The following is a 13,860-nucleotide window of genomic DNA, read 5'->3' on the forward strand; positions in this document are numbered from 1 at the left end:
AACAAGTCAATTTTAATATTTAGGAGAATATGGCTAATAGTGCACAATTTAATTGCCCCAAAATGCTGAGGAACTTTTTGCACCTTAGAAGTTTCTGTGAAGACACAAAAGTGGAACATTAATTAGAAATCAAATAAACCAAGATGTCAATTAAAAAAGCTAATTGAAGTCTGGAACACAAAATACATGAATAGCTGTGACAGTTAAAAATAATATATTTGCAATAATAAATTAAACTAAGTTTGAAATACAAGTTTTGTTCAATATTTGCTTTCTCGTTCCCTGAAAAGTATTGCATATGCCTCCATATAGAAAACTGCAATATACATTACTAAAGCGAAAGAAAGTTCTTTTCTACCCTAATTTGCCCATCTTTCTAAACTTTTTGATACTGGTGCACTATTTTGGGCTAGAATGGAGGGTTAACAGAAAAAGACAACAAAGGCGAAGTTAAGCCACTTTTAAGAACAGAAAATTGACGGGCATAAATAGAGTACTTCAAATACCGAAGGAAAAAAAAAGCACCAAGTTGCTCGCTGTTAACATCTATAAGTAAACCTTTCCTTCCTTCTAGTAAAAAATTCAGTTTCCTTCAAGTTAAAGGCGCAGTTAAATCACCATTTTGCGATGACACTGAGGGGGAAAAAAAGACACAATAGCCTCTATTTTGCGTACAACGACCAAAGCCGAACTCGACCGTCGACCACGGCCACGGCCACGCGGTACTCCACGGGCTGCCACGCCCTTCCACATCCCCGCGGAGAGCGCGGGGCCTGCCTCCTCAAATTTATGAAAACCGCTGAACGCTGATTGGCTGCGAGGGGAAGTGAAAAAGCTCCTCCTCTTTCCTGACGCCCCAGCGCCATGTTATAGTGAAAGCGGGGAGGGAAGGAGCGGGAAGCGGGTGGCTCGCTGGCTAGGCGGAGGGTGGAGGCGGCGTTGCGGGCGCCCTGCATGGCGTTGAGGAAGGGGAAGGTCTCGCTGGGGGAGAAGCGAAGGGTCGTTCCTTTCTTGACTGTGTTGCGCAGCTGAATGGCGGATGCCGCGGCTATGAGTGGCGGTGAAAAAGCGCCCGAGCCCTCTCAACGGGTGGAGGATAGTAGCGGCCTCTTCGGTGCGGAGAACGCAGCTGCAGCAGCCGAAGCGGACGATGGCACACAAAATGGCGCCCGCTCGGAAAGAAGCCGAAGTGATGAGTCGCCGCTGCTAGACCCTGCCGCCGTAGAGGACAGGGACTCCCCGCGCAGTGGCCATCGCAAGACTGGGCTCTCCGGGGCCCTCGAGCAGACACAGCCCCTTAGCGAGGGGCTGGGGGCCTCGTTCCTCAGAGCCCCCGAAGATCTGCCTCTTAAGAAAAACTTTCAGATTCCCAGGAAGAGCAGAGAAAAGAAAGGTTGTTACCTCGAATCCCCCCTCCCCCGCCCTTCCTTTCCCTTCCTCCCGCTTTCCTCCCCTCGCTCCGCATACATGGTGACATCGCGCACCCCTGCATGCAACGGCTGACGGGCGTGGAGAAAGCCGCCTCTAGGCAGCCTCACAGAAGGGGAAACGATTGTGCCTCGCAGGCAAGGCAAGGAAAGGAAAGAAAGAGAGAGGCTTTTGGAAAAATGCAACCCGCTTGGGTTTGAAAGGAAATGCTTTAGACCCGGAAGAATCCGAATGCGCTTCGGGGGGCTGGGAAAAAGGCTGGATGATAATGCCGCCGCCAAAGCCCGATGCTCGCGGAAGAGATGGCTCTCGAAGGAGCTCGACTCGGCTCCTTCGCGCTCTCTGCAAAAGAGGAAAGTCCTCCGCTTTAGGGGTTAGGCCGGCGACACCGTTAAAGGCGCTCATCACTTCCCTGAGAGGCTCTAGATAAATTTCGTGCTTCCCCACGAGGCGCTTTTTCTCCCGCGTGTTTTAAGGACGGAAGTGGTTCTGTGCCACGTGCCCTTCAAAGGAAGCTTAGTGGTGGTTCATTCCACTTGTTCTTCGTGTCTGATCTTGACTTGTGAATGGGGCCTTTTGTGGCAACTCACAACATGTTCCCTCTTAAGTTAGCTTCCGTTGGAAGTCTTATTTCCAATCCTTTTTCTTCAAAAGCGGATTATTTCTTAAACCTCAGGAAAGATAGGGAGAGGAGGTAATCATCTGTTCTTAGGTTTATAAATACCAATGTCTATTTCTCATTCTTTTGAGAAGATTCGTCAACTTAAGCAGTATTAGAATAGACTTGTATAAGGAGAAAGGTAAGGTTGGTTGACTTGACCACCTTGAAACTGACAACGTTAATTTATATCACACACGTGAATCAAATGTTCTGTTAGGTTGAGAGTCTTGATTATCATCTTAATAATGAGCCATACAATGCCTTTTTAAATTAAAAACCATTATCTTGGGAATGGGAAACTAGAAGAGCAATCCAGATTCATATCTTTACAGACATCTCAAATTCTTGGTTCTATTCCAAATAATCAGTCTTCAGTTTTCAGATACAGACTGTACTAGTACCACTTTTTAATCTGTTGCCATTGTGTATTCTTTATAGGAGGTGCAAGGATCTAGGTTCTTGAAGATAAATTTTATCACTGCAACATTTTTTTGCTATTTGCATTGGCCATTTCTTGTTAACTGTACTTAAGAACACATTGATTTTAAAGATTTAAAAATGAAGTTAATCATTTAAAAAGCGATAGCCTTTTTCCTCTTAAAGATTATTCTGATTTGATCTGTATTCCAACACTGGGAAAATCTCAGCCCAAATGGAAAATTATTGTGCTATTACATAAAGGATGCAGCAAACATCTGTTCAGTTTGTAAATAGGCAAAGAAGCTTCATGAGAAATGATTGTTTCATGACGGAATAGTTACGGAAAATATGAAATTAGATACTTTAAATTTTTGGATGAAATAAATAGCCATGGTAGTTACTATTTTTTGTTAAAAATGAAGACCCTGAATTTAAGAGTCTCTAGAAAGGTTAGAGTGAAAATTCAATTTCTTTGGCATCATTGATGTCTTCTGTGAAAAATTCTTGATGATTTTTGAAACATATTTCCAAGAGGCACAGAAGAAAATTTCTTTATAGACTCACCCTGCTATTAGCTTCAGAATTGGAACAATGTAGAATATTTTGGATCTTTGGGGAGCATATTTCTATTGGTCCCATTTTTTAAAAATGAGAGTACTGTAAAATTTACATACGTTTAACATTATTTAAGAATATTGTAAGAAAAATGGGGGAGGATAAATATGGCCATCATCCGTTTTCTTAAATGAAGCATAATAAGAGGTGGAATATGATATTGTGGGAACCATTCTATCCAGAGAATTGTACAAAATGTTTGCCTCGAAATGAGCAAAGCAATGAAGAAACTAATAAGAGGGATTATGTAATTAGTCTCTTGCCAGGGATTGATTGTGGCGAGTTAGAACTCCTTGGAGACAAATGAGAGGAAAATAATTTCTTTTTTCAGAGGAATAAACTAGAAAATATCTGTAAAGAACTGAAATGTGACTTTTTTTAAAAAAAAGCTTCCAAACTCGAATTTTTGAGACCATTTCATAGAATAGAGTGGTCTCAGAAGTATCGGTTCATACTTTAAGCCACATTAAGTAAAGTTCTTTTTAATTTTGGAAAGTTAGTGCTTAATTCTAATATAAGGAAGGCAGTAATTGGTGCATTTTCTAGAAAATGATGCATACAGAGAAGATTCCTACGAACCATTATCTAAAATTTTTGTTTTGGATGGAGTAACAAGATAGATAAATATATTTCTGAGGAAGCAGTTTGAAGCGTGTGAACACGTATGGTTAACATTGATTTTATATATAAGGTGGAAAAATACCTATCTCAATTTGTGTCATTGTTCACTTGTTACGAACGGTCTTGAAGTCTTCAATTTTACAGCATGAGATAGGGTATGGGTGTCAAACCCGCGACGATGTATTGTGACTTTTTTTCCCATTGCCGGCAATGGGTGGGCAGTTTGACACCCCTGAGATAGGGTATCCATCATTCTGATATTCTTCTGTATTAGGCAGCTGAATTGACAAATTTAGGGTGTTCATCAGCTTTTAAATATTTTGAATATTGAGCTGTGATTCAAAAGAAACTAACAATAAGATTCTTTCATAAAAGCCAAAAGAAAAAGAAAAATCCTCATCTGAAAGTTTTATATTTTTTTTATTCTAATTCTTTAATTTGGGAATCCAGAATACAAATCTGAGAACTCTCTATTTTACTCAAGATATCTTTTTCATGCTGCTCTGCATTTGTTCTTTGATATAATGAACAAGGTCTTATATATATAATTCCCTATCTTTATATTGTGAAAGAATCAGCAGCTTTATTGAAGATTGAACACAATCTAAAACTAATTCTTGATTGCGCGAAGAAATGTTTTTTTTTCTAGGTTTCTAATAATATGTACGAAGTAAGTTGAATGAAATTCTATGCTGATCTTTGGTTATTATGCCCTTGATATAATATGTAATGGAGATTATGTTTTTAATAGACACATCTTTATTTTTTTTTCTTGGCTCACCTACTTTTTTCAAAAATTGAAACAATTGTTATCAGGGACCACATGTAACACAATACATTGCACAGTCTATGAATACAAGATGATATAGAAAGAAGTGAAGATCTGAAACTGCTCCTATCCTGAAGAATAGGCAATCTACTATCATAGAAATTTCCAAATTCAAATGAATTACACATTTGGGCACAGAACTTTGGTAGCCGTGTCAATTGCTTTGGGTTTTAAAGCTTATAAAGTTAAATATTATGGACCCCATCAGGTTACTTTCTGGAATGCAATTTACAAACATAGTCATGGCTCCTTTTTTCCTCACTTTCCTTTTCTCCTTCCTGTTTCTTGTTCTGTTTAAACTTAAGTTCCATGTATCCCTTGATCTTGAATTTTATAAATTTTTGAGAACATGGTTTAAACAATGGGTGCCAGTGCCATTGCACTGAATTGTACTATTTTTGAAAAAGTCTAAACATGGAATTCCACAGCCTATCTGCACTTCACATTAACTACATCTCTTCCATATAACTTCCTATTATAAAGAATTAAAAAAGCACAGTTTAAACTTAAAAAAGTAAAACAAAAGCCTTGCATAATGAAACTTGATTGTTCCCCTTTACTACACCCAGTGCACATACCCAGTTTTGCACTGACTTAATGTGGTGCATACTAAAACAGGTGTTTTAGATTACAAATTTATCATTTCTGATCCATGCTGATTGTTGTAATCTAAGATGTCATTATTTTGGGTGTGGCTAATAACAAGCTGAACCTCTGTATATAATATATGAAGTTTGTGAAACTTGAGCGGAATTCATATATAATTAGTTTGATAGATAATGCAGAAATTAGGACTAAATGTTTTAAAAAATACAGATCAATGACCGTTGGAACATTGCAGTATTCATTGAGGTGCATATAAATCAAATATAAATAAAAAAACAAGGGGCCAGAGGTTTGAAAAAATATACTTGATAATATTTGGACTCTAATGTTAGATTTTCCTAATATATTGAAATCACATTTTAACTGACTAACTGGTTCTAGATTTTTCCTATATAGTTGAGCACAGAATGTGAACTACTGATTTTCAGTAAATAAATACAATCAATAGCTTTAAGACTAGATAAAAAGTCTTAAAAAGGAAGGGGAAAGGAAATAACTATACTTCCTCTTAAAAAATTTTTTAATTAAATTTGAATAAAATACACTTAAGTTGTGGAAATTCATGCAGGCTAGTCAAATATTAAAATATGCGTCCAGGTGGTAGTTAATTTTTATAGTTAATATTAGATGCATTACCCATTGCAATCCAATGGCTTGCAGCATCTTCTAGTACATCACATTAAAACAATTACAATATAGTAAAACAAAAGTAAAAATATGCATGTAACCAAATATATCACAGACATACAAAACCACTAACCCAGATAAAACATAAAATTGAAACAATTCAAACACTTCTGATAAAAGGTGTGAAAAGTTATTAATATGTAAGCTAATAGTATCTGTGAGAAGAGTATTCCACAAAGAAAACACTGCAAGAAAAACCACTGCCTGCAAGCTCCCATCATTCATAAAAGCAGAGGATTATGCATATGTTTTTCTGGAAAGGATTGAGACTAGTTGGCGATGTATTTGAATATAATATCCAATCCATATTTATTTCTGTCATACAACGTTTCACTATAACTAATGATGGCTCCTAGAAAACTCAGATATTTGTATGGTATATAATACAGGCATAATTTGTTTACTTTATTGAGCATAAGTCAAACATGGTAAATAAAATCACCATTGATTTAAGAGCAATAGAAAGGCTTGGGGAACATCTGGTCCTAAAAAAGTGGAATTATTTTGGATTTTTTTAAAAAAAAATGAAGTTGAATCTGATTAGTTCTTCGATGTAAGAATATCAGAAAAATCCAGAGCTATAGAGCTGATGGTGAAGTTGAAAAAGCATACTGTTACAAGGCAATAATTATTGATACAAGGAAATTACTGTAAATTTTATCAACATGATTAAAAGCAGTGTTTGTAGCAGTATACCACAATTGTTGTGTTAGTCTGAATGGTTGGATAGATCCAGTATGTTTGTGCATTGCTCCAGTCTGTTATAATAACATTCCTAAAAAGAATATTTGCTGAACTTAGTGTATCATTTGATACTTCAAAACAAATCCAAAATGTATAAGCCAAAAACAAAGTCTAGTATATTGCTTTTAGAATTTACTAAGGAGATCCAGAGCCTTAAGTTTAATCACAGTGGAAAGAATAAAGGAACAAGTAAGGTGTTCGCACTAACATGATATTTGCAGGAAGCCAGGCTAAACCAATAATTGTCTATTTTGAAAAATGGTGCAGGAGAAGTAGCTTTTCACCTAAGTTCATGCTTTTCTATGTTATTAGGATAATAATTGGATTTCAGATTTACTAACACCTTTACCTTAGATTTAGTTTCTAAAGTTTTATAATTTTATTAGGCATCAGGAGTGATTTTCCTATTTTCTCTTTTTTGGTAGCTCTTTTTCAGCCCATAACAAATGAATCCCGTGAATTTGAAGATATTATGAACGTTTTGCATTCATCATATTTAGATATCCTTTCAAAGGACAGATTCACATACAAAAAAGCCAGTCTGGTTCATAGTGAACTGTTGGAAAAGGATGTGAGTATATATTATCAATGTACATAATTAAGTGCTATGCATGCAGAAATTTCAGATATATCTAGGGAGTACTGGAAAAGCTTCTGTCTAAAAACTCATGGTGTATGAGAGCAAAGAAAGGCCAGGGGTGTCGGGGAGAGTTACCCCAGTAACTTGTGATCTTCTTGCAGCTTCCCCATTGATTTTGCTTATGAGAAGCCTGCAGAGAAGGTCACAAATGGTGATCATGTAAGTGCGAATTGGTTGTCAAGTGCCATATATTGTTCATTGCCTGTGGAGAGCTGCAAAGGTGGGAACTTTGAGGATCAGATCTGAATCCATTCTGTGCTATGACCATCATAACTTAAACATCATAGCAACATAACATAATGGTTGTCAAAAAATGATTTTAACTTGAAGACTACCTATATACTGTGAAGTGTGCTAGTTTTTATTCATTATGTTATTTTTTTCTCTCTTGAAAGTTCATAGAGAAACGAAAAGAATTGAAACAGGATGGGAGGTCAGAGAAAGAGCTTGCTGAGGCATATGCATTTCTAAAGGTTGATCGTTTGTTGGTAAGAATGTAATTTTTGTAAAGTAACTGTATTGTTGGTTTTCTCAAATCAACAGAATTGAAGCATAAAAGAAAATTATTCTCTCTGCATATCTGGAAGAATGTTGTTAAGCAAATTCTTAATATTGAGATGTCAATTTTAATACCTGACAGAGCAGAAGATGAAATAATACTTAACTGCTATGAAAGACAAATTTGAGAATGTAGAACAGGGGTGTCAAACTCAATTTAATTGAGGGCCACATCAGCATTGCGGTTGCCCTCAGGGGGCTGGGTGGGTATGGCCAGGGTGGGCATGGCCTACTGGGTGGGCATGGCCAGTTCTACATCGTTCGCATCAAGGGTGCCTATGGGGGCCTGGGCAGGAGTGGGACAGATCTGAGGGTCTCTGGGCCAGGACCAAGGCAGTGGGGGCCATTCCCTCATTGTTTCCAGGATAGCTTCACGGGCCACATGAAACCACTTGCGGGCCGCATCCGCCCCCCGGGCCTTGTGTTTGACATGTCTGATGTAGAAAATTGGTAGATGATGATTTATCAGTCAGACAAAACTATTGCTGCATGAACATTCATTGGCAGCTTCGTAATTTTGTGCCATTGAAATAAAATATGACATTAAGCAAAGTCTGTCACTTCAGTTTGGAGTAGGGTGGAAATTTTCTGAGGCAAAAATGATCCCTTTCAACTTTTATCTATACACATTTGTGAGGTTGGCGTTGGAGGTTTACATTGGTTATGTTTGCTCAGTATTTGGAATAACTCCAGAGTTAGAAGGAATGTGCAAATCCTTTGAAAGAGGTGCTTTAGCAGGGGTGTCAAACTCAATTTCATTGAGGGCCGCATCAGCATTGCGGTTGCCCTCAAGGGGCCGGGTGGGTATGGCCAGGGTGGGCGTGGCCTACTGGGTGGGCGTGGCCAGCTTTACATGGTTCGCATCAAGGGTGCCTATGGGGGCCCGGGCAGGAGTGGGACAGATCTGAGGGTCTCTAGCAGAAGGAGGGTCTCTGGGCCAGGGCCAAGGCAGTAGGGGCCGTTCCCTCACTGTTTCCAGTATGGCTTTGCGGGCCGCATGAAACCACTTCGCGGGCCGGATCTGGCCCCCGGGCCTTGTGTTTGACATGTCTGCTTTAGAGAATATTTAGTAACAACGTAATACTAATTTGTTAATATAACTGCATCTTTCCATATTTTATGTCACTTCAGCATATAGAAATGGCTGAAGACTGCTTCTCAAAAATTATGCAAACCTTGAAAAAGATACTATTTTTTCATTGTTTGAAAAATGGTGTGTTTATGTGGTCCCATGCTTTTTAAAGCACACTTTTTGCAGGATTTGTGCTACCTTATTAAGCAGAAAGGCTAAGTCAGATATTGCTATCTCCTGTATCCAGCAAGGAAGGAGAATTGAACTTTAAATTATTGCTTTCCCATTGCAATTATTGAAATACTGTGAGTGCCTAACAAGCACAAAGACAAGTTAGTTAATTTTGTTTCTGTAATATGGTAAAAGAAGTTGTCATCAAAATTCTCCAGATGCAGATATTGATGGCTTCTGTTGTATTTGTTCTTTGAACATTTTAAATACTATTAAACATTCTGTGCCAATGTGCTAGAAGTTTAATATAATAAAGGTTAGTTTACAAGATTATGTCAAAGACATTTTGATTAAAGGTACCATTAACAAACCATAAGTATGATGGAGCTTTGGCATTTAATCAGCTATGCATATGGTTGCCAGGAGTACCATCAGTTGTGCTCACATACGAATGCCTACAGCACTTTTTTCTCAGCTGTGATTTGAATGTCCTTTTTTGGTAAAAGTATAATATCTGTGACATCATTTAATGGACTTTAATTTTAAACACAATATTTCCCTTGCTCATCCATTAAATCAAGAAATTAGTATAACTAACCATATGCTCTGTAAAGGTAAATTGTTACTGCTATCTAAAGCCTCCTGACCTAATATTATTTCAAAAAGTAGTTTATAGTAAAACAAATGCAAGAAACAATTAAAGACTAATACGATGATAACAATTGGTCAATCGTTATAGTGTCACAAAACTCATTCTGGTATATTAAATAATATTTAATTTCAGGTCCAAAATATATGTGAAAATGGCTTACTGGTGGGCCATTCCAAGATAACAGTTCTCGGCAATCCTTCAATGGGTAACTATGTCTTTGTTACTAAATATGTGGTAATGAGAAATATGAAGGCAGAAGATGTATTGTGTCTGATTAATACATTTAAAACCAGGATACCAACTTTATCCAACTGACTTATTCTGAATTTTTAAATCAGTTACCAGTCTGACTTGTTTATTTTCAGCTTTAATCTGAATGATTTATCAATATGTTATCATAAAGAGAATTCTTATAAAAATAAAAAATAACTTTGGAGACTAATTTTCTCATGCATTAATATTAAATGATCAGATTACTTGCAGACTTATTAAAAAGTGGGTGGCATGTACTTTTTTTTAAAATAAGTCTGTTTTTCCTGGATTAAAAATATAACTGCTGCTATTCATTTGGATGGTGGTTCAGTAGTTTCATGGAATGAACACCTTTTGTTATTGGAAATGTAACATTGAATTTTATCTATACTGTATATTTTATCCATACCATATATTGAAATACATTATGCGGTATGGGCATTTTGACATTTTTTGAACATCACCAAAAATAATTCTGTAAATATCATTTGTTAACATTCTTTGTTGACATACTGTTTTCACATTTTATAGGTGTATATCTTTCCAGGTATGCTGACTTGTTACAGGCTAATCCTCTGGAGGCTTGTGCAACTGGTGATATTATTATTTTTAAAGTAATAAAGGTATGCTTTCCCTTAAGTTTTTTAAGCGTTCATCTTATGTCTTAAGGAGAAATAGTAAACCAGTATAATACCTTGTCTTTAATGCAATAATATATCTAAATAAAACATTTTAAAATAATCTTTCTCTGTATAAATGTGATTACAATATTTTAAAATTTAAACATCTTTTAAAAGCACTGATGATGTTTCCTAGTTTGGAAATGAAATGTATGCAAGCAAATAATCCTAAATTCAGGCAGCATCAAGGGCTCCACAGTACAACCCACCATATATATTCATCACGTTGTTATTAAGGGATGTTGTATATTTGTATGAACTTAATCCCATAGAATTAAAAAGTGCACTGGCAATTTAGAAAAATATTAATGCCATTTCAGTTAAAATTGAGTTGAATCCTCTATGACTAAGCTAAGGGATATATTAAGTGAGCATTAATTTTCTATAATGTTGTGTGACTTTACAAGGTAGAAAATGTTGTGGGCTTGCATTTTACTTGGAATAAAATTAATAACCATTTCCTAATATTTTAGGGGAAAATGAAGACTATATATGATAAATATGATAACCAGACAGTAAATGTAATGGATTCAGCTGTTAAAAATGCATTGGATCCTACACCAAAACATGAATGCCATGTTTCAAAAACTGCAAACAAAATTACATCCAGCCGTAATTACAGAGCATATGAACGTACACAGGTAAAATAATATTGGAAAATATTTATATGGTTGCTCCAATTTCCTAATTGTTTAATGTGGAAAAGTGTCTTCTGATTTGTAAGATTTATGGAGAAAGGTTTTTCCGCCGACCAGAAGGGGTGTGGTTTTGAATATTGTCTGCATCCCAGGGATGGAGCTTTGCTTGTTTGTGTGGCCCGCTTGCTGGCATGGTGTGGGCCGGTGCCAGTCCACGGACTCAGGGTTGGGGACCCCTGGATTAATAGCATGTGGAAGATTGCAAACTCGAATGCAAGGGGAGTAAAAGGTAAAGTGCACAATTGATTGAAAGAAAAATACATAAGTTACCGTATTTTTCGGACCATAAGACGCACCTGACCATAAGACACACCCAGTTTTTAGAGCAGGAAAACAAGAAAAAAAATATTCTGAACCAAATAGTACCGGTATACTAGGAAGGAAGGAGGGGAGAGAGAGAGAGAAGGAAGGAAGGAGGGAGGGAGGAAGGAAGGAAGGAAGAAAGAAAGAGATAGAAAGAGAAAGATGGAAGAAAGAAAAAGAAGGAAGAAAGAAAGGAGGGAGGAGGGAGGGAGCAAGGAAGAGAGAGAAAGGAAGGAAGGAAGGAAGGGAGAAGGAAGGAAGGAAGAGAAGTAAGGAAGAAAGAAAGGGTGCGAGGGAGGAAGAAAGAGAGAAAGAAAGAAAGAAAGGTAGGTACCGGTAGTTTCTTTTCCCTGAATAGGTTTTCTAAGATGCCAAAGCAATTTCAAACAATTAGCAGTATTATCTTGCAAATGGGAAATCACTTCCAATAAACTTCGCAGAGAAACCTGCAGGGACAACTCCTCACGGCTTTGCTGGGGCAAGTCGCCTATGAGGTTTAGTTTAGCAAAAACTATTTCTTTAGCAGCGAGGTAAAAGAAAGAAAATGTGCGTGCGCAGGGAGGGGGAGGCAGTCAGAAGGCATGGCAGGCACTTCCGTATTTCCTCCCCTGCCGACCAATCACAGGGGGCCCCCGGAGAATTCCACATCTTCATTCAATCACGTCTCTCCAATGGAGCTGATGGACTACGTTGACTGAACGGGAGACAAGTGTTTTCGCTTACCTTCGGACCATAAGATGCACCTCGTATTTCCACCCACTTTTGGGAGGGGAAAAGTGCGTCTTATGGTCCGAACAATACGGTATACATATGAAATTAAGAAAATGAAAGGTTGTAATAGAAGTGAAAAAAGCTGATACTGTGGACAGAAATGAGTGAATAAGTGAAGTGAAAGTGGAGGGTTACTTAGGAATGAAAAGGTCAAAATATATATCAAAATATTGGTATCTTGTGCTTGTAGATTGTTGTGTTATGCTCTAGTGCAGACATGTCAAACTCGTGACGACACAGAGCTTTTTCTGCATTGCCGGCAATGGGATGGGGGCAGTTTCCTCATGAGGCGTCCAACCTGTGGGCCGGCAGTTTGACACCCCTACTGTAGTGCCATTAAGTCACTACGTAAAGTGGTCATGTGACATCTCACTTAACCACTTTGCTTAGTGATCGAAATTCCAGTCCCAATTGTGGTTCTAAGTCAAGTATTACCTGTATTTTCTCCTTTCTCATAGCATTACTGTGTTCTACTGTTTTTCTGCACTGTAAATAATACAGCTTATATTAAAGATAAAATAATGTGATCGATCTATTTATGTATCGATCCCATTCAAGCTTTCAGTATACTATCTCTATATTTTAACTTGAATAGTTGAATGTATTTCTAAATAAAATTACAGAGATATGTTTGGCAAATTTTTTTGTTCCCAACATTGCTTTTATTATTAATTAATTAAATTTATATGCCATCCATCTCCCTGATAAGGTGACTCTGGGCTGCTCATCACTGATGTAAATTTCAGCAAAACTAGGACTATATTTCACTGATCATCTAATTGAGTTGAGGTCCAGTAGATTTCAGACAAAATTGTTTGTTATACATTTATTTCCAGTATTACTTCTATGAATATCAGTTTCATGAGATCAGGCAAAGACCAAGACATGTGTGTCCATATGCTGTTGTATCATTTTCGTACAAGGATGAAAAAATGCAAAAGTACTTGCCTCAAATAAGGTGAGTGAAGCTTTCTTTATATTTTTAAAAGTACTGTGTAAAATATTACTTAAAATTTATGACTTTTATTTAATCGAACCTTTTATATAATGTTTACATCCCTTACATATATTATTCATACCCTCTATTAAAGCAACAAGTAGCACTTATGAAAACAAGTAGGTTATAAATTCTCCCTAAACTATAGTGAGAAGTCTCCCTTCAACTGTCAAAGCAGTTTGCTGTACTATAGGGAAAGTGATGAATTCACTTTTTACAGTCATTAGTCTGCAAATCATGCCAATAATATCAGCTGTAACATACACCTGAGGGATACGCTTTCATGCCTAGCACTAAATGGAGACAATCCTGGTGCTTCTATAATTTCTGGAATATAACATTGAAACTGGCTGAAATATTAGTTTTGACTTTTCATGGGTAAAATGCATATAAATGGATGTTTTTTCTGAAAAAAACAAGAAATACTGCCCTTTCCTGTAAGTGGCTTAAGATCT

General features: G+C 37.1%; 1 protein-coding gene across 4 annotated transcripts in view; it reads left to right on the forward strand.

Annotated features, from left to right (window-relative positions):
* The first annotated feature begins 887 nt into the window (after window positions 1-887).
* The window catches only part of TASOR (transcription activation suppressor), a 45,761-nt gene continuing 32,788 nt past the window's right edge, over window positions 888-13,860 (forward strand). For all 4 annotated transcript variants that reach the window (XM_083352658.1, XM_083352660.1, XM_083352659.1 and 1 more), the window contains exons 1-7: window positions 888-1,393; window positions 7,037-7,182; window positions 7,647-7,739; window positions 9,837-9,909; window positions 10,488-10,579; window positions 11,110-11,277; window positions 13,245-13,366. In XM_083352658.1, coding sequence (XP_083208784.1) covers window positions 1,033-1,393; window positions 7,037-7,182; window positions 7,647-7,739; window positions 9,837-9,909; window positions 10,488-10,579; window positions 11,110-11,277; window positions 13,245-13,366 — 1,055 coding nt within the window. In that variant the 5' untranslated portion in view covers window positions 888-1,032. The remainder of the gene's footprint in view (window positions 1,394-7,036; window positions 7,183-7,646; window positions 7,740-9,836; window positions 9,910-10,487; window positions 10,580-11,109; window positions 11,278-13,244; window positions 13,367-13,860) is intronic.

This window comes from Vipera ursinii, assembly GCF_947247035.1.
Source record: "Vipera ursinii genome assembly, chromosome: 2".
NCBI classification, from domain to species: Eukaryota; Metazoa; Chordata; class Lepidosauria; order Squamata; family Viperidae; genus Vipera; species Vipera ursinii.